At 51.4% G+C, this 18,969-nt stretch overlaps 1 protein-coding gene across 3 annotated transcripts in view; it reads left to right on the top strand.

The window, feature by feature from the left end:
• The window catches only part of ralgapa1 (Ral GTPase activating protein catalytic subunit alpha 1), a 47,245-nt gene that overhangs the window by 14,051 nt on the left and 14,225 nt on the right, over nt 1-18,969 (top strand). For all 3 annotated transcript variants that reach the window (XM_047014238.1, XM_047014230.1, XM_047014246.1), the window contains exons 18-40: nt 1,009-1,133; nt 1,388-1,598; nt 1,736-1,915; nt 2,711-2,863; nt 2,970-3,163; nt 3,415-3,513; nt 3,661-3,816; nt 3,991-4,119; nt 4,495-4,620; nt 4,948-5,006; nt 6,195-6,303; nt 7,187-7,297; nt 7,417-7,485; nt 7,922-8,059; nt 8,585-8,768; nt 9,794-9,912; nt 10,259-10,953; nt 11,048-11,311; nt 12,934-13,005; nt 13,195-13,318; nt 13,582-13,737; nt 16,598-16,756; nt 16,956-17,083. In XM_047014238.1, the coding sequence (XP_046870194.1) occupies nt 1,009-1,133; nt 1,388-1,598; nt 1,736-1,915; nt 2,711-2,863; nt 2,970-3,163; nt 3,415-3,513; nt 3,661-3,816; nt 3,991-4,119; nt 4,495-4,620; nt 4,948-5,006; nt 6,195-6,303; nt 7,187-7,297; nt 7,417-7,485; nt 7,922-8,059; nt 8,585-8,768; nt 9,794-9,912; nt 10,259-10,953; nt 11,048-11,311; nt 12,934-13,005; nt 13,195-13,318; nt 13,582-13,737; nt 16,598-16,756; nt 16,956-17,083 (3,760 nt within the window). The remainder of the gene's footprint in view (nt 1-1,008; nt 1,134-1,387; nt 1,599-1,735; nt 1,916-2,710; nt 2,864-2,969; nt 3,164-3,414; nt 3,514-3,660; nt 3,817-3,990; nt 4,120-4,494; nt 4,621-4,947; nt 5,007-6,194; nt 6,304-7,186; nt 7,298-7,416; nt 7,486-7,921; nt 8,060-8,584; nt 8,769-9,793; nt 9,913-10,258; nt 10,954-11,047; nt 11,312-12,933; nt 13,006-13,194; nt 13,319-13,581; nt 13,738-16,597; nt 16,757-16,955; nt 17,084-18,969) is intronic.

The raw sequence follows: 18,969 nt of genomic DNA, 5'->3' as shown, positions 1-18,969 counted from the left end.
AACATTGTCTTCTCTTCCTGGGTCCCAGCTTGGTACCACAGACTGTGCTCCTAACCTGCAGTGGTGGCTTTGTGTTGGCACTAGACTTAATATTAGTTGATCAATATATTAATTCATTTGAATGAATTATTTATTCATTACTGCATAATAACCGTACTTGATGATTATCAATGATTTAAATTAACCAGAAGACCGGAAGTAGTCAGTCCACACTAACCAGAGACAGGACTAGTAACTGTAGGGTTACAGTAGGGTTGCTCTCATGGAAGTACGCATCCAAGAGTGTACATAATCCCTCTATTGATTCTGTTTCTATGGTTACAGCTCTCTGGTTCTATCTTGCTTGACACCCCGTACTGCAAGACTTAACAGCTGTGGATGAGTGGTCACGTAACAGAGGATGGATGAATGGATGGATGAGGGAGTTATTGGCAAATGGAGTGCGTGAGGGATGATAAATACATGGATGAGTTCTGGAGAGGAAGGAAGACTGGATGGATACTCCTGATGGTGGAGTTTGGGTGTGGGTGTGTGTGTGTGTGTGGGGTGTGTGTGTGTGTGTGTGTCAGTCTGTGTGTCGCTAGCTGGACTAATCACAGTCTGAGATGTGCTCATGGCCTGGACTTAACAAGGTGCTCTCTCTATTTTACATCCATCTCTCTGTCTCTCTCTTTGTCTCTCTTTCTTTCTCTCTCTCTCCTAACTGCATGCATCGGGTAACTCCTGCATCGCTTTACTGTTTATAATCACTTGGTTGGCCTCCCTTTGAGATGGTTCCTTTCAGCAGTTTTATTCGTTTCCTGTGTATTTTAGGTTGTGAGTTAGCTGCTGTTTTGGTGTACATCTCAAGTCTCAACAACTAAACGCTCACACACGTAGATGCTTCACGACACAGCCTGTCACAACAGCACAGTCCTGTTTCCCCTTTGACAATTGTGTTTTCTGAACGTGTTGCAGTAGAGCCGTGTCCATGGCGATAGTGACGTGTCTGTCTGTATCTGCTCTCAGCCAATAAGGAGGAGGGGGGTCAGAAGACACGCCCTGTGTCCAGCGATGCAGGAAGCACCAACCCAAACTTTACTGACCTGATGGACGAATTCATACAGGAGAGACTCCGGACCCGAGGCACCTCTGTGAGGCCACACACACACACACACCTACACACACACACACAGCTACACACACACACACAAACACCTACACACACACGTGCACACACACCTACACACACCTACACACACACACACACCTACACACACACGTGCACACAAACACCTACGCACACACATACACACACCATCCCTGTCCATAGTAGTGTATATCTCAACCATCCTTTCAAATGTGTGATTGTCAACTGCTTCCCTCCCTCCCGCCCCCCTCCTCCCAGGGTCGCCGTGGTAGCAGCCCAGGCATTCTGGAGATCCCCAAGGACCTCCCAGAGCTGCTGGAGCGGCAGGGCGCCACGCGGCCCGTCGACGACCCCGGCGTGCCCTCCGAGTGGACCTCTCCCGCCAGCGCCAGCGGCAGCGACGTGGTCAGCTCCGACAGCCAATCAGACTCCTTCAACGCCTTCCAGTATTCCAACTGCAAGTTTGAGAGTAAGTGCCACGGGTCTCTCCACCAGGTCACACCCGAGAGAAGACGATCGGTGATGGGAACAGAGCGGAATGTGGCATCTACTGTGTATTCTGGTCACGTTTAGCAGTCAGTCTGACCAGTTGGTGGCGCTGTGTAGATTTCAGTTTTGGCTCGGAGGCTGGTGGTAACGGATCGTTGGACCAGGACAGCCTGGGAGGGGGCGTGGGCCAGAGCGCTGACGAGCAGGAAGTGGCCAGTCTGACCACGCTCAACATGGACTCTGAGTCCAGCAGCCTCAGTCAGCACGGCCTGTCTGCTGATACTGTCACCATAACAGGTGACGACACTCAATCACTCACTCAATCACTCACACTCAATTACTCACTCACTCAATCACTCACTCACTCACTCAATCACTCACTCACTCACTCACACTCAATTACTCACTCACTCACTCAATCACTCAATCACTCAATCACTCACTCACTCAATCACTCACTCACACTCAATTACTCACTCAATCACTCACTCAATCACTCACTCAATCACTCACTCACTCACTCAATCACTCACTCACACTCAATTACTCACTCACTCACTCACTCAATCACTCAATCACTCAATCACTCAATCACTCACTCACTCACTCAATCACTCACTCACACTCAATTACTCACTCACTCAATCACTCACTCAATCACTCAATCACTCACTCACTCAATCACTCACTCACACTCAATTACTCACTCAATCACTCACTCAATCACTCAATCACTCAATCACTCACTCACTCAATCACTCACTCACACTCAATTACTCACTCACTCAATCACTCACTCAATCACTCAATCACTCACTCACTCACTCAATCACTCACTCACACTCAATTACTCACTCACTCAATCACTCACTCAATCACTCACTCACTCAATCACTCACTCACACTCAATTACTCACTCACTCACTCACTCACACTCACTCAATCACTTGCTCGCTCTCTCACTCAAGTTCACTCCCTCACAATCACTCACTCACTCCCTCACACTCAATCACTTGCTCGCTCGCACACACGCACACTTAGTGTCTGTTCATTACTAAGTATCCCTCGCCACCTGTGTGTGTGTGTGTTTAGGGTCAGAGAGTGCGTCTCCGGTGCATTCTCTGGGGGGGTCCAGATCCCAGACCCCGTCTCCAGCCACTCTCACTGCTGAACACACTGAACACAAAGACCTGCAGCTGGATGAGAAGCTGCACCACTCTGTCCTGCAGACTCCTGACGACCTGGGTAACACACTATCTCCCCCACCCCCCTAAATTGCCCTCTCCACACACACACACCTAAACACTTTCACTCTCTCTCTCTCACCCCTCGTCACCTGTCGTCTCTCCAGAAGCTAGTGAGTTTCCGACGGAGGACTGCAGTGTCATGGCGGGCGGCACGCTCACAGGCTGGCACGCCGATGTTGCCACGGTGATGTGGAGGCGGATGTTGGGTATCCTGGGAGACGTCAACACCATCAAAGACCCAGAAATCCACGCTCAGGTGTTTGACTACCTGTGCGAGCTCTGGCAGAACCTGGCCAAGGTGAGAAGGTCGCCACACACACACACACACATACAGCTGTCGATGAGGACCACATACATACTCCAGCCAATCACAGTTCTGTTGATATTTGATAGGACATCAGTCTTCATGTGACCTAATACATACACTTTTCTTTTTTCACTTCTGCCTCTTTTCTCTCTCTTTCTTTCCCTCTTCTCTCTCTCTTTCTCTCCTTCTCTCTCATTCCGCCCCCTCATCCATCCCTTCCCTGTCTGTCCTTCTCTCCCCAGATCAGAGACAACCTGGGCATCTCATTGGACAACCAGTCGTCTCCGCCCCCTCCGGTCCTGATCCCGCCCCTCCGCATCCTCACTCCCTGGCTCTTCAAGGTAGGTCTGCGTTCCCATGGCGATACAACACACCGCCCCTGTCCCTTCTAGAAGGTAGATGAACCACCTCACTGCTGAAGACACATGACACACACACACACACATCATAAGCTGTAAAAGTCCATCTGTGTGTGTGTTCCTCCCCAGGCCACCATGCTGACGGAGCGCTATAAGCAAGGGAAGCTTCATGCCTACAAGCTGATCTGCAAGATCATGAAGAGGAGGCAGGATGTGTCGCCCAACTCCGACTTCCTCACACACTTCTACAACATCATGCACTGCGGCCTGCTGCATGTGGACCAGGTAGGCCTCTCTGCGTAGGGGAGCAGTGTGTGTGTGTGTGTGTGTGTGTGTGTGTGTGTGGTCACCAGTGTGGTCACCAGTACATTGAAACAGGAAGAACGTGACCTTTCGGGGCCTATAACTTTAAATGAACAGGAGTTAACAGTCGGGCCTGTGTGTGTGTGGACCCTCCAGGACATCGTGAACACCATCATCAAGCACTGCTCCCCTCGCTTCTTCTCCGTGGGCCTGCCGGGAGCCACCATGCTCATCCTGGACGTCATCATTGCCGCCAGCAGAGTCACTGCCAGCGCCTCGCTCAATGTACAGCACACACACATACACACACATACACAGACACACACACACATAAATGTATATATATAAACACTTGACTATACATTTGACTTGACCAAGTACCAGTAATCACACCCCCCCTTGAAACCATCCGCCCCTGGAGACCCATTCAGCTGCTCACACATGGAAACCTGTCTCCACATCCAGACGGACAGACACTGTTGGGTGGTTTAGATTCACAGTCTGTTTCAACACTTTAATCCCACCTGTGTTTGTCCATGGCTGGACTGTAATGTGGTAGTGGTGGTCTGATGGTTCACACTGTTGAGTCCCATTCCTCCCCTGTGTGTGTGTGTGTGCGTGTGTGTCTGTGTGTGTGTCTCTGTGTGTGTGTGGGAGCAGGCCCCCAGGGTGGAGGCCCAGATCCTGCTGGGCTCTCTGGTGTGTTTTCCCAACCTGTACGAGGAGCTTCCTGCTCTCCACCCCACCACCGCCGACGTGGTCATGACCAAGTTCAGAGACGTCAAGGTAAGCCTACGGACGGGTGGGGGTGTGTGTGTGGGTGTGTGTGTGTGTGTGTGTGGGGGGGGTGTGGGTGCGGTCCCCAGTGGGAGGTAGGGAGCAAGGCTAACGGGATAATGTCTGATCAGTCATTCTGCTAGCCGCCCCGTGTTGATGTTGTCATTTGCGTGTAAACAGCTAATGCCATGCACTGTAGTGTCTGGTGTGGTCTGGATGATTCACCTGACGCCTCTGAATGACTAAACACCGTTTAACGCGTGTGTGTGCTTGTTTATGAGTGTGTGTGTGTGTGTGTAACAGCAACATCTCTGTCTCTTCTCCCATGTGTTTTAGGAGCACATCATCAAACACATCCTGAGTTCAGCTAGAGATGAGCCCTCGGCTCCAGCACGGTGAGACCACACACTCTGTCTCTCTCTGTCTCTGTGTCTCTCTCTGTCTCTGTGTCTCTCTCTGTCTCTCTCTGTCTCTGTGTCTCTCTCTGTCTGTCTCTCTCTGTCTCTGTGTCTCTCTGTCTGTCTGTCTGTCTCTCTCTCTGTCTGTCTCTGTATGTCTCTGTCTCTCTCACTCTGTCTCTTTTTGTCTCTGTCTCTCACTCTCTGTCTCTCACTCTGTCTCTCTCTCTCTTTCTGTCTCTCTCTCTCTCACTCTCTTGCGCTGTCTCTCTCTCTAAGTGGTTAATGCTGGTTAATCTAAGCTCCACCATACAGTAGCAGGCTAGAGAGCAGTGTCTCCATCAAACAGATGTATTAAAGCAGTCTGCCTCTGACAGCAGAAGTGGGACGGCTGCACAGCATCTCAGCGCTGAGACATCTGTCATGTCATGATTATCATTATCGCCACTGACAATCCTAACAATGGTGGGGGGGGGGGGTTTAGGATAAAGTTGTTACTGGATTGTCATGGGATGGAGGGGGGGAGGGGGGAGTCTGAGCATGACACTGGTGTTTGTGTCTATGTGGGTTAGGTAGGTGTGCGTTTGGGATGTGTGTGTTTGTGCACGGCTGGGGTGTGTGTGGATTGATGCAGACTGATTGGTCTGGTGACCAGCAGTCAGACAGACAGATTAGAGTCATCTGTACTAGATAATCTACACACTCTGCTGTCTTGGTGGGGGAAGGGGGAGGGAGTTTGGGGGTCTGTACTGTAGGGGTAGAAGAGCTTAGTATCAGGAGACATGTGGGGGGGGGAGGAGCAGGAGAGAGAGGAGAGGAGGTGGTGGAGGGGGAGGAGGAGGGGGGTGGTGGAGGGTTTTAGACTGTCCTTGATTCGTGTCCTCCAGACGTCCAGACATGCTGACCTCTCCTTCTGTGTCTCTCAAGGTCACTTGAAGGTGACCGGAGCTGCCAATCATCTGTTGTTGATGTTCTATGTGAACCGGCAGTTTGCCCTAATATCTCTAAAGATCCTAGATATTACAGCTCTTTGGAACAAGACATACGAGAATTAAGAAAATATCAGAGAAAGTCAATAACAGAGGAACTATCGGGGGGGGGGAAGTGGTGGGTGTGTAAAATAGTAATGATAACACAAGAATAACAAACGTACCGTGTGTGTGTGTGTGTGTGTGTGTGCTCCAGGTGCGTGGCTCTGTGCAGCCTGGGGATCTGGCTGTGTGAAGAGCTGGTCCACGGCACTCAGCACATCCAGATTAAAGAAGCTCTCAACGTCATCTGTGTGACCCTCAAGGTACCACACGCTAACTGCATACATGTCTGGTACCACATGCTAACTGCGTGTGCATCATAGGAAATCATGGGTTTATAGTGAGAGTAAATGTGTCCAGGCATTTTCATTATGGAATGATTAATATGCTCTGATATTTGTATTTAGACTGCAATTAACATGTTTTAATGACACATGATATTGGAATTCATCAAACGCATTTTGCACATGGTTGCACTTGAAGTGTGTGTATGTGTATGCGCATGTGTGTTGGACCACAAAGTGTGGGTGTCTTTTATCCGGGGCCATATGGGTTTCTCTATCCCTGGTTGGGTCCTCTCTCTCTCCCTGGAGCCTCAGCACTGGCAGTACCGCTGGCCTGCAGAGCACACACACATTACACTCACAGAAACAGTAACCCTGGCCTGTCAAAATGTTTGGCTCCTCCAATTCCCCCCTCGCCTCCCTCCTCCTCCCCCCTCCTGTCCCTCTCTCCCCCCCAGACAGAGGTCGGATCCAGGGAAGAATGCTGCTGCCTCACCCCTCTAGGAATGATTATATTCCTCCCTGGAGTGGGGTAGCTAGCCAGACCTCCAACACACACACTGACACATGCTCACACACACACACACACTCTCTCATTGATACCACTCACACACACAAACACGTTGGCTAGAGACCAGGTCTATTGTGTTTCGTAGAGTCCCATGCTGCTTTGACAGCTGTTTCCCTGCCAGGGTCGGAGACTGGTGGAGGAGCAGGTGTCTGTGACACACACACACACACACAGGCAACAACACCCATCCACATCTTAATCCTCGGTTTGGCACCATGGAATTCTTGGTCTGTTGTCTGTGTTCTGGTATACGACCGTTGGTAATATATGTGTGTGTGTGTTTTTCTGCAGTATCCCAATAAGAGCGTGGCCCTGGTGGCCTCAGACATCCTGCACCTGCTCATCAGCTACGTGGACCACCTTCAGAAGTTCCCCCCCGACACGCCAAAGAAGATCGTGGAGGTGAGGACCTCAGGCGGACTGCAGAAGCTGCAGATCAAACGAGCTTCATTCGGGAGGGTCTGCTTGTCTATCTGGTGCATAGTATGTTGTAACCGATGAAGGGTGATGTTGTGTTCCAGATCCTGATCGCCACCATCACCTACCTGCTGCCCACTACTGAGTGCTCGCCCCACGAGCTGGACAAGAGGGTAGGCTCTCTGGACAGGCCGGCCTGCACACACCAGTTACATTACATTCAGCTTTAGTGTCGTTGTGAACAGAACGAGTACAGAGGCAGTGACATGGCAGCTAGCATGAAACCACAGGTCAGACCTCCTTAATGCAGAATTTGAGGTCAGTGATCGCCTGGTTATCCGTTCATTTGTCAAATATAAGTGAGTGATCAAGTTTTTTTATTTCGTTAAGAGATTTCGCAATATTTCACCACCTGACTTTTGAGCCGTTCAAACTAGCAGGAGTTTTTTCGGCTGAACTGCGAGTCATGCAAATGAAAAGATCAGTACAGTTAGGGTGGCCAGGAAATCCCCCTTCCTGGTGTGTGTTAGTAACCGGTATCAGACCTGGAGGTGTGTGTGTGTGTGTTGTAGCTGATATGAAGCGGTGCCTGATGTGTCCCTTCCCCAGCTGGTGGTATCTCTCCTGCTGTGCCTGTTGGACTGGGTGATGGCCCTGCCTCCACAGACCCTGCTGCAGCCCGTCAACACACTCAGCCCCGACAAGGAGCACCGCAGCGACAAGTCTGTCCTCAGCTGCATATATAAGGTTGTGTGTGTGTGACTTTACTCCTTTGCTAATGGGTCTATTATAGCTCTCTAGTTCACTCGCACGCACACATACACACTCACACACACACACACACGCATACACACTTGAAACTCCTCAATTGGTCTACAGGAACAGTACCCTTTGCTCGAGCAGAAACTAATGGGGATTCACATAAAAAGCACAATTAAAGAGCAACCTCACTCTCGTCCTCAGAACTCTCCTCCAATCACCCCCCACCCTCTCAGTCTCCACGGCAACATGCCGTGTTGCTGCGACATGATAATTAATTTGATTAGTCTCTCATATCTGTGATTAGGGATCTGTCTCTCTCGCCCCCACTATCTCTCTCTCATGTATTTTGGACTGCATGGACCCACAATGCATATGGTGAATTTTAGCATTCTTAGATCTCATCATCTCTCTCTTCCTTTCTACCCCTTTTCCGCACACATCTCTTCCTCGCTCGCTCCATCCTCTCTTTTTTTCCTTTTCCTCCCTCCCTCTCTCCCTCCCTCCCTGCAGGTTCTCCATGGGTGTGTATACGGAGCCCAGACTCTGAGCAGCTCCAGGTACTTCCCCCTGAACCTGTCTGACCTGACCAGCCCGGACTACGACCCCTTCCTGCCCCTGGAGAGCCTGAAGGAGCCCGAGCCTCTTCACTCCCCCGACTCTGAGCGCTCCTCCAAACTGCAGCCTGTCACGGAGGGTGAGCGCTGGCGCACACACACACACACAGACCCAGATACACACACATACAGACCCAGATACACACACACAGAGACACGCACGCACGCACTTCTGTCAGACACTTGCTCTGATCTGCTCCTCTCTCTCTGATCTCCCTTCCCTCCATCTCACTCTCAATTTATTTACTGTCTTCTTCCACCTATCCATCCATCCCTCCATCCATCCATCATCCCTCCGTCCTTCCTTGTCTTTAGTGGAAGAGGATGGAGGGATGTTGCAGAGATGAGATGTGTGACAGAAGAGTCACAGAGTTAGGAGAATGTGCCAGTGTACTGTTATTGACACAGAGGTGTGTGTGTGTGTGCTTGGTGTGGATGTGTTGAAGCCTGTTATGTCTCTGTATGGTGTGATCACGTTGATTGGGCAGGACTGACTGCTGGCACAGTATGTGTGATGGCATTGGCTCTCTCTCAGTAGGGAGTCAGATAGCAATGTACTGTGTGTGTGTGTAGTGGATGTAGGGTGTGTGTGTGTGTTTGTGTGGCGGTATTGGTTTCCACTCAGCTTGTCTCCAGTAATGTACAGGAACCAGACTCTACATGAGTGGCCTATCTGGGAATAGATCAAGCCATAATGACATCTGATTGGCTAGATCCAGCGCTACGGCAGGCTACTCCAGGGCTCCTCCGCGGAGACTGTTCAGACATGCTCTCTCCCTGGACGCCACACACACACACACACACACACACACACACACACACACACACTGCTGGTCTCTAGGTTTTATCGACTGAGCAGACAGAGGGAGGGAGAGAGAGAGATAATGAGTTTGCCTTTAGAGGATTCCTGTCATGAGGTCTTCCTCATCTTCTTCACTCTCTCTCCTTGTGGCCAGTTCCCATAAGCTCGCATTAATCTCCCCCTTCAAACTTCCCCACAGTCTAGCTGGGGGTCAGAGTGAGCTCTTCCATGGTGACCAGTGCTTGAGCAGGTGAAGATGACCTGTCTCTTTCTTTCGCTCTCTCTCTCTGCCTCCCCCCGCAGTTCGTAGTCGACTCCAGCACGGTTTGATCTCCATCGCGGCCAGGACGGTCATCACCCACCTGGTCAACCACCTGGGACACTACCCCATGAGTGGAGGGCCTGCCACGTTGACCAGCCAGGTGAGGGTGAGGGGATGGAGGGAGGGAGGGAGGGCAGGGGAGGGAGGGAGGGAGGACGGGGGAGGACGGGGGAGGGAGGGAGGGAGGGCAGGGGAGGGAGGGAGGACGGGGGAGGGAGGGAGGGAGGGAGGGGGAGGGAGGGAGGACGGGGGAGGGAGGGAGGGAGGGAGGGAGGGAGGGAGGGAGGGAGGGAGGGAGGGGGAGGGAGGGAGGGCGGGGGAGGTGGAGGGCGGGGGAGGTGGAGGGAGGGGAGAGGGGGGTTTAGGGGACCAAAATGTATCCAGCTGTGTGGTATGAATCAGTCCTAATACTCCTGAATCCTCCATGTGCTGCCCCCCCCCGGCAGGTGTGTGAGAGCCAGGACAACCCATACAGTGAGAGTGCCGACCTGGGCCCGGAGCTCTTCCACTCCCCCAACCTGCAGTTCTTCTCCCTGAACGGCACCACCCTCCTGTCCTGCCTGCAGATCCGGGCCGAGGACGGCCTCCCAGGAGGGGGCATGTCAGCCGGCCTCACCACCACCCCCGCCTGCGTGCGCCTCATCGTCAGGGACATCTCGGGCAAACACTCCTGGGACTCTGCAGTGTTGTACGGACCGCCCCACTGCCCCGGGTGCAACCCCGAGTCTGGGTCCGGGTCTCCCCCTGGCCACGCCCTGCTGCTGTGCAGCCCACCCCGAGAGGGGAGAGGGGGGCCGGGGGCCGGGGAGGCGACAGGGGAGAAAGGAGAGGAGGACTTTGGGGAGGAAAGGGAGGAGGAGGAGGAGGAGGAGGTGGGCGGGTTGGAGGAGGCGGAGGAAGACGAGGGGGAGGGGCTGGAGGAGGAGGAGCAGGGGGAGGAGAGGGGGGAGGGTGCAGAAGGAGACGAAAACAGGAGAGAGGAAAGGGAGGAAGACAAGGCGGAGGACAAAGGGGTGTGTCTCGAGCTGTTGGCCCCGCCCCTCGCCAAGCGCGTGTGCAGGGAGACGGTGCCATCGTGGGATGCGCTGCGAGACGGCGAGGACGCCCTGGACGAGATGCTGCTGTACCTGGGATACTCCAGGTACTCCGCTAGATCACAAACCAGGTACCAAGGTGTGTGTATAGAGATGGACGAACGCGCTCGATAACGTTCAACACTATTTTCGCTTCCCCAGCCCCGAGTGTCTTCAGCGCGCGGGCACGCCCCTCAACATCCCGGCCCCACCCCCCACCTGCGTGTCGGAGAAGCAGGAGAACGACGTCATCAACGCCATCCTCAAGCAGTGCGCCGCGGAGCGCGACTTCGCCCGTCACCGCGGCGACGGGCCCAACATGCGCGCCATGGGGCAGAGTGAGCCCCTCCCCCAGCGGCCCCAGTCCCCCTTCTACTACTGCCGGCTGCTGCTCAACATCCTGGGGATGAACTCCTGGGAGAACAGGTACGCTCAGCAGGGGGGCCCAGCTCGTCGGGGGGGGGGGCTCAGCCCGGGTTTGAGTGGCACATGGTTGCCTGAAAACAGTGCTTTGTGTTCTCATGGAGTCTGCTGAAGAGGAGAGAGAGAGAGAAGGAGAGAGAGAGAGAGTAGGAAAGGGATTGGGAGGGAGGGGGTGTAGGGGGGGAGAAGAGCACCTTTAATGATTCTATTGTCCCCGTCTGCCTGGTATTCATAGACACCATTTATTACTGAGACTAAGGCATAGCAATTCACACAGGGCTCGTGTGTGTTTCTTGGGCTCTCAGTGTTTGAGAGCAGAACTGTGTGTGTGTGTGATCCTTTCATGCTGTTCCCTCTCTTGCCTCTGAAATGGCTCTCTTTCAGAGGGGAAAATGAAGCCCATTACAGAGTAACAAGCTAATAAAGAGGCACATACTCACATGGATGAAGAGAGGGGGGGGGGGGGGGGGGGACAAAGAAAGGCCTCTTCATGGAACTAGGTCTTATATGTGAATCAGTCAGAACACATGGCTTCTCTCTCTCTGTCTCTCTGTGCTCTCTCTCTCTCCCCTTTCCCCTGCAGTAAAAACTCAAACCTTCTTTAACAATCAAATAATTACCCCTCCATTCATACAGAAGTTTTCAAACACGTCCCTTTACAAGATGTCCTGTAAAGGGTTCTAGAACATACGGAACCTTTTCTCCATGGGTTCCCAATATATATAGACCCTGTTCGTGTCTAGAGAGTGGATACAGGAGAGAGAGAGAGCGAGAGAGACCCTGTAGAGCTCTCTACCCCTTCTGCTTTCTGTCCTCCGCACCCAGGTTCAAAGTGTTGAGTCCAGTTTGAGAGATTTTAATAGCACAGTACTGACACAATGACAACAGCTATCAGATCATGTTATTGATCTCTCTTCTGGCCTGTGTGATTGGATCTCTGTGCTTCCTCAACTACTGTCACCTGGAGCCGTGTTAATTCCTCCCTGTCTCTACAGTCCCCTGGAGCTTGTCTGTTCCTCCCTGTCTCTACTGCAGCCTGCTGTCTGTCCCCCTCCTCTGTCTGTGTCTGTCTGCCTGCCTGCCTGTGTGCATGTCTGCCTGCCTGCCTGTCTGTCCCCCTCCACTGGATGTCTGTCTGTCTGTGTTCTGCATGAATGTATTCAAGTGCATCTGGGGGTTCTCTTCTCTAAGCAGGTTCCTGTCACTGCTGAAGACAGCATTGTTAGTTCCTCCAGGATTGGTCTGTTATTCCCAGAGGTTGTGACAACAACAACAAGTCGGTCAATTAGTGATGCAGACGATTTATTTCAGAGAGGCAGAAGAGCGAGGAATGGGTGAGGAGAGGAGGGAGAGTTGGGGAGAAGAGTGGTTTGGAAGAATGATCAGAAGGGAGAGAAAGTAGAAAGATAGGAATTAGGATAACACTTTAGATATTTGTGCTTGGAATAAGCGTTAGTTAATAGGCCTTTTTAAGATGCTTATTAGACTGACTATCTTACTAAGGCCTTCTTACCTATTAACTAACTCTTATTACAAAAAACTGTCTAAAATGTTACCAGAATCAGTGTCATCCCTTAACTGCTGGTCTGGTCTGTGTGTCTGTGTTTGTGTGTGTTTTTCCTCAGGAGTAACTTTCACCTGCTTAAGAAGAACGAGAAGCTTCTAAGGGAGCTGAAGAACCTGGACTCCAGGCAGTGGTAAGATCTCGAACCTTCCTCCTGGGAACGGCGTCCTCCTGAAGCTGTGCCTCAAACAGGCTTGGTCTCACCATGGTTATAACATTGTTGACTTTGTGAGGACTTTGCAAGTATCCCCTTGCATGCTCTGTATACTATACACGTCTTCCTCTCTCCCATCTCTCCTCCCTCTTCCCCTCCCTCGTCCAGCCGAGAGACCCACAAGATAGCTGTTTTCTACGTAGCAGAGGGTCAGGAGGACAAACACTCCATCCTGTCCAACACCAGTGGCAGTCAGGCCTACGAGGACTTTGTCTCTGGACTGGGTTGGGAGGTGAGGGGTTAACACCTACTGGTTAACTCATATGTAGACAGTTAACTACTACTTATCTGTCTCTAAGAGGCTACCTACTAAATAATGTTTTGTAAGTGGGTAAGTCGAGCTTGAATCGCTGTCTCTGGCAGTTAACTAGTTGTTAACTAGCACTCTGTATTGCTGTATTTGGGGGATAACTCGTTGGCTAGACTCTCTAGTCTTCAGATCAGCCTTTTCTCTCCAGTTGTTTCCTGTCGTTGATGTGTTTCCTGTTCCTGCAGGTGAACCTGACCAGCCACTGTGGCTTCATGGGCGGTCTGCAGCGTAACCGTAGCACTGGCCTGACCACGCCCTACTACGCCACCTCCACCGTCGAGGCCGTCTTCCACGTGTCGACTCGCATGCCCCCAGACTCAGACGACTCCCTCACCAAGAAGGTGTGTGTGTGTGTGTTTGTCCAAACGTTGTTCAAAAGTAAGCAGAGCTCAGTTAGTGGTATTGACCATTCTCCTCACACACACACACACACACACACACACGCATATACAGAGACACACACACACACACACACGTCAAGGTCTCAGCTGGAGCTCCCAGCAGGACCCGTGAACAGTAGTGATATAATCAGGTGTAAATGGTCTATGGAGCATCTGGGTGTTGGAGAGTGTCTGGTCCACATTCACACAGAGACAGACGATGACCCTCAGAACGACCCGCACAACGATCCACTTCACCACGACAGCAGCTGCTTTAGAGACGCGTGGTCACCTGGCGTGGCACCTCCTCCGCTTCTGTCATTCTCCACTTTCTCCCGGTTCTTCCTTCGGCGTTTTCTCTCCTCTCTACTGTCGGTCTCTGTTTATTCGCTCTCTTCTTCTCTTATCTGTGGCTCTCCCTCGCTTCCTCTTCACCTCTACTTTTTCTCCCTCTCTTTTCTTTTCCATCTCTCTCCCTCTCTCTCTCTCTCCCTCTCTCTCTCTCTCTCCCCCTCTCGTTTCCTCTTCTCCATCTGTCTCTCTCTCCGTCTTGCTCTCTCTGCACAGTGTCTCTGTAGGTATGTTTTGTTTGGCTTTGCCCTGATCTAATCAGTGACAGCATTAACTGGGATGAGTGTGTCCTGCTGGGGGCGTGCAGGGGATGGGGGGGGAGGGAGGGAGGGCGGAGGGGAATGTCCGTAGATTGGACCGTGATTGGTCATTCCAACTGCTTCCTCTCGTCTTTTCTTCATTTCTCTCGTCTGTTATAGTGTGTGTGTGTGTGTGTTGGGATCAGAGTGTGTTCGGTCATGTTGAGAAATGTGAAGACAGGAAGGAACTCGATAGAAGGGGGGGGTCAGGGGGGAGGAGATGAGAGGAAAATAGAGGATGAGGTGGACGATGGCATTGTGTGTAAGATTGCACACTAATTGTGTCGTCGTAATGAGCTGTAATAAGCCGACTCGCAGTCCGCTGGGAGGGTTAATTTCCTACCGATTGTTCTTTAGGGGTGAAGGGGAGGGAGGGAAAGGAGGGATGGTTGAATGGAGAGAAGGGTGAAAGTAAGGAATTTGGTTGAGGAGGTCGTTTTGGAAGGAGAAAGGACAAGAAAGTGGCAGCGGGGGGCGGGGCTTAATAAGAGCAGAGACAGCCTGCCAGCTGGTAGGAACTGTGTGTGTGTCAGGGGGAACACCTCCTTATTCACACCAGTGATAACAGCATACACACATCCACCCTACTGCTACTGTAGTCTGGTTAACGAGCTCTGCTTCGGTAGGAGAGAGAGAGACACCCACACAGCTTAAATGTACTGTATTACTAAGACATCTAATAGTACTATCCCTAGTGTATTAACCCACCCCCTCACACACACACTCTTATCCTATCCTGCCTCCCCCACTCCCTCATTTTAGGATGAGAGACACTTGAAACAGCCCTTCATCACACAGACACACACACACATGCTGCCACACAAAATAAACTGCTGCTATAAATGATTTAAAAGGACCAGTGTAATGTGTGTCTTGTGGTTGTACATAGTGAGTGTGTGTGTGTGAATGTGTGTGTCTATTAATGTGTGCGTGTGTGTGTGGGCCATCAAGCCCCGTGGCGGTGGTCGTTCTAGCTGCTCCACATGGCCATAATGTCCTCTAATCAGATCTGTCCCCTGCTTCCTGCTTCCTGGTCCTGAGCCTATCAGCAAAGCACAGGAGCTGATTGGATTAGCCTGTCTGGAGAAGACAGTAGCCACACACTGATCTGAAGATAAAGGCACCAAACCTGGTTAGCTAGACACTACAGCGTGTCAGCTCGGAGGCCAGGCCAACACACACACACACACACACAGTTATAGCCACACGCACACATCGACACATTCACGATGAATGTGGCAGGGTAGATAACCACCAGAAAGGGCAGGAGGGAAACTGGGAGACGGTGGGGGAGAGCAAACGGGTGAGGAGAGAAGATGGGGGATAAAGAGATGGATAGTGTTAGATAAAGACTAGGAGAGTGTGTGTGTGGGTGATTGTGTGTGTGTGTGTGTGTGTGTGTGTGTGTGTGTGTGTGTGTGTGTGTGTGTGGGGAGGGTGTAGATGGGCCCCCGGCCAGGCCTGGTGACAGCCAGGGTCTGTGTGGCCCTCGGGAGTGATGGAGTGAGCAGGAGACGGAGGACAAGACAGAGTGCTCCTGTAATACGGAGGAGGGGAGAGATGGATGGAAGGAGGAGGGGAGAGATGGAAGAGAGAGTGAGGGGGAGACAGGGATAGAAGCAGAGATGGAGATGGTGTGGTGGAAGGAGGGCTGAGAGATGCAGGTGGAGGAGAGAGAGAGCGAGAGAGATGGATGAGGTAGGGAGGAGGGAGTGAGGCAGGTGCAGCTTCACCTGGCTGTCACACGTCAAGGTTAATGACTGGCTGGACCTGGAGCTGTAGACAGACGGCCACTGGCCTCCAAGACACTGGGGGAGGGGTGGGGGGGGAGGTCATGTGATAAAGAGAGACAGTGAGTGAGTGAGACAGACAGAGGGAGGGAGGGAGACCCACGTAACTTCTCAGTCTGACAGTCTGAATCCGATCAGGGTGAACAAGAACAAACTTCTGACTTGACCTGACTTCACAATACTCTCCCCTCTCTGCCTCCACCCTCACTTCCATCCCTTCCCCTCATTAACCTGGGTGATGGTCACACTCCAAAACGTGTTCAAGAAAACGGTCAATTTTGCGTTGCGTTAACGTTAGCGTACTTTATTTACATACGGAGCTGATGATATCGTAATCAGACCCTGTCTTTCTTTGCCCCTCGCCCATCCTTCCCTCCACAGCTGAGGCACCTGGGTAACGACGAGGTCCACATCGTGTGGTCGGAACATTCCAGAGACTACCGCAGAGGCATCATCCCCACTGAGTTTGGAGACGTGCTCATTGTCATCTACCCCATGAAGAACCACATGTGCAGCATCCACATCCTCAAGAAGCCTGAGGTAGGGTTCTGGAACTGGAATGTTTGCGGTTCCATGGCTTGAGGGTTAAGGAGCCGGAGGGTTCTAGGGCTCGAAAATTCTGGATTCGAGGGGGTTCCGGAGGATTCTAAAACTTGAATGTTCTGGGGGGGTTTTTTTAGCAGTAAACGAGACTAATAGATCCAAGTAACAGTCACCATGTTTCTGCCGTCTGGTCCAGGTGCCGTTCTTTGGCCCCCTGTTTGACGGAGCCATCGTGGATGAGAAGATCCTACCCACGATGGTCAGAGCCACAGCCATCAATGCCAGCCGTGCCCTCAAGTCCCTCATTCCCCTTTACCAGAACTTGTATCCTTTCATCATCCCTCCCTTTCGTCTAAACCACACCCTTCATCCTTCCTTTATCCATCTGTAGACCCCCTCAGCCTAGGGACAGTCTAACTAACATGTTGATGTTTGTTCTTTTGTGCAATTGCTGGTCGTTCTATGAAAACTATGCCAAGTGTTCTTTTTCACGATGGGCTGATGTAATGACATGTGTTCCTTTAGCTTGCGCTTTTGTCCACGTGGCGTTCGGTGGGAGGGATTCGATAATCACGTTATGATCTGTGTTCAATATCTCTACCAGTCCAGCCTTATGCTGTCTGTGTGTGTATGTGGGGTTTACAGCTGTGGTGAAGTGGATGTGTATGCATGTATGGATCCATAGGGAAGTAGAACAAATATAGAGCTGTTGTGTTGAGTGTATGCTCAGACCAGGTTGGGAGAACAAGCTGAATACTTATCGATTTCTCCTGTCTCCTTTGAGTCTACACAGAGACTACACACACACACACACACACCCCAAAGTCACTGTGACCATTGGCCGTTGTCCCCTAACAATGATTTGTAGCAATTTGCTTTTGAAATGCTTCACTCCCAACTCCTCCACTCTCTTTTTCCCTCCATCTCTCTCTCTCTCTCTCTCTCTCTCTCTCTCTCTCTCTCTCTCTCTCTCTCTCTCTCTCTCTCTCTCTCTCTCTCTCTATACTCTCTATCTTCTAGTATTCACAAGAACTAATTAGGCCATTGTAACAATGACTATATTCATCATCTAAGATGCAAGGTGCCATTTTCTACCAACAAGAACATCGTTAGCTTCTGTGAATTATGAAAATAACCTGAAATGCACCTGGTTTGTCCTGCTGCCTTGCAGGGCAGAAAGTATTGTCATTGTACCTTTATCTCTCCCTATGGCTGTCATTATGTCCTTATCTGCTCTATAGAAAAGAGCAATGAGGACCACTCACAGTATCATGCTTCTGAGGTAGCCCTAAATGCTCCAACAGCCCCCTCCCCCTCCTCACCTTTCTCACCCGTCTCCTCCCTCCCTTTCTCTCACCCCTTTTCAGGCTTTCGTCTTTTCAAATATATAATACAGCGAGAAAACAAAGGCGAGATGGAGAGGGGGATGAGAGGGGGGGTGAGAAGCCATTCTCATCTTCGCTGTCCCCGGAGCGAGGGAGCAAGGCAGGGAGGGAGGGAAAGATTGTTTGGCTCAGCTTGAGACGTAGCTCTCGGCAGTCTCGTCCATCTGTGTGTCGCCGGTTTGATCTGAGGTGTGTGTGTGTACTTGTGTGTGTGTGTGTGTGGCTCGATACTGGACTGTGCTATTGATTGGCATGAGTCTCAGGTCGATGATCCTGACAGCCTGAATTACAGTAATCTGTCATTATCGACGGATGTCTCCCTGCACTCACTCCATATCTCTCATCTCTCCACCTCTCACTCTGTCTGTGTCTCCCTCTCTCTCGCTCTCTCTCTCTCTCTCTCTCTCTCTCTCTCTCTCTCTCTCTCTCTCTCTCTCTCTCACCTCTCTTGCCCCTGTGGCTCTTTGCATTCTCTCTCTCTCTCCCCATTTCTTTGTCAGTTTCTTTTTCGTTTCCTCTCCTCCACATTTCTTCTGTCTTTGGTTCTGTCTCTCCTGGCACTATGCGTGTTAGAGGGATGGTAAATGCCTGCTAATTGTTCCCATGTTAGGAATGATGGAGGAGAGAGTTCGAAGCTACTTTTTGGCCTGAACCAATATGTGTATGGAAAATGTGTATGTGTGTGTGAGAGAGAGAGAGAGAGAGAGACAGAGAATTACCTGCTGTTTCTCAGCTGTACCTGTTGATGAGGAGGGGAAGAGCTAACAACCAAACCCCCACCATCTTGTCTGGTTGATGGGTTACACAGCTCGGTGAAGGAGAGAA

The sequence above is a fragment of the Hypomesus transpacificus genome, chromosome 3 (genome assembly GCF_021917145.1).
Source record: "Hypomesus transpacificus isolate Combined female chromosome 3, fHypTra1, whole genome shotgun sequence".
Lineage (NCBI taxonomy): Eukaryota > Metazoa > Chordata > Actinopteri > Osmeriformes > Osmeridae > Hypomesus > Hypomesus transpacificus.
The sequence above is the reverse complement of the archived record's forward strand: the minus strand, read 5'-3'. Positions and strand labels throughout refer to the sequence as shown.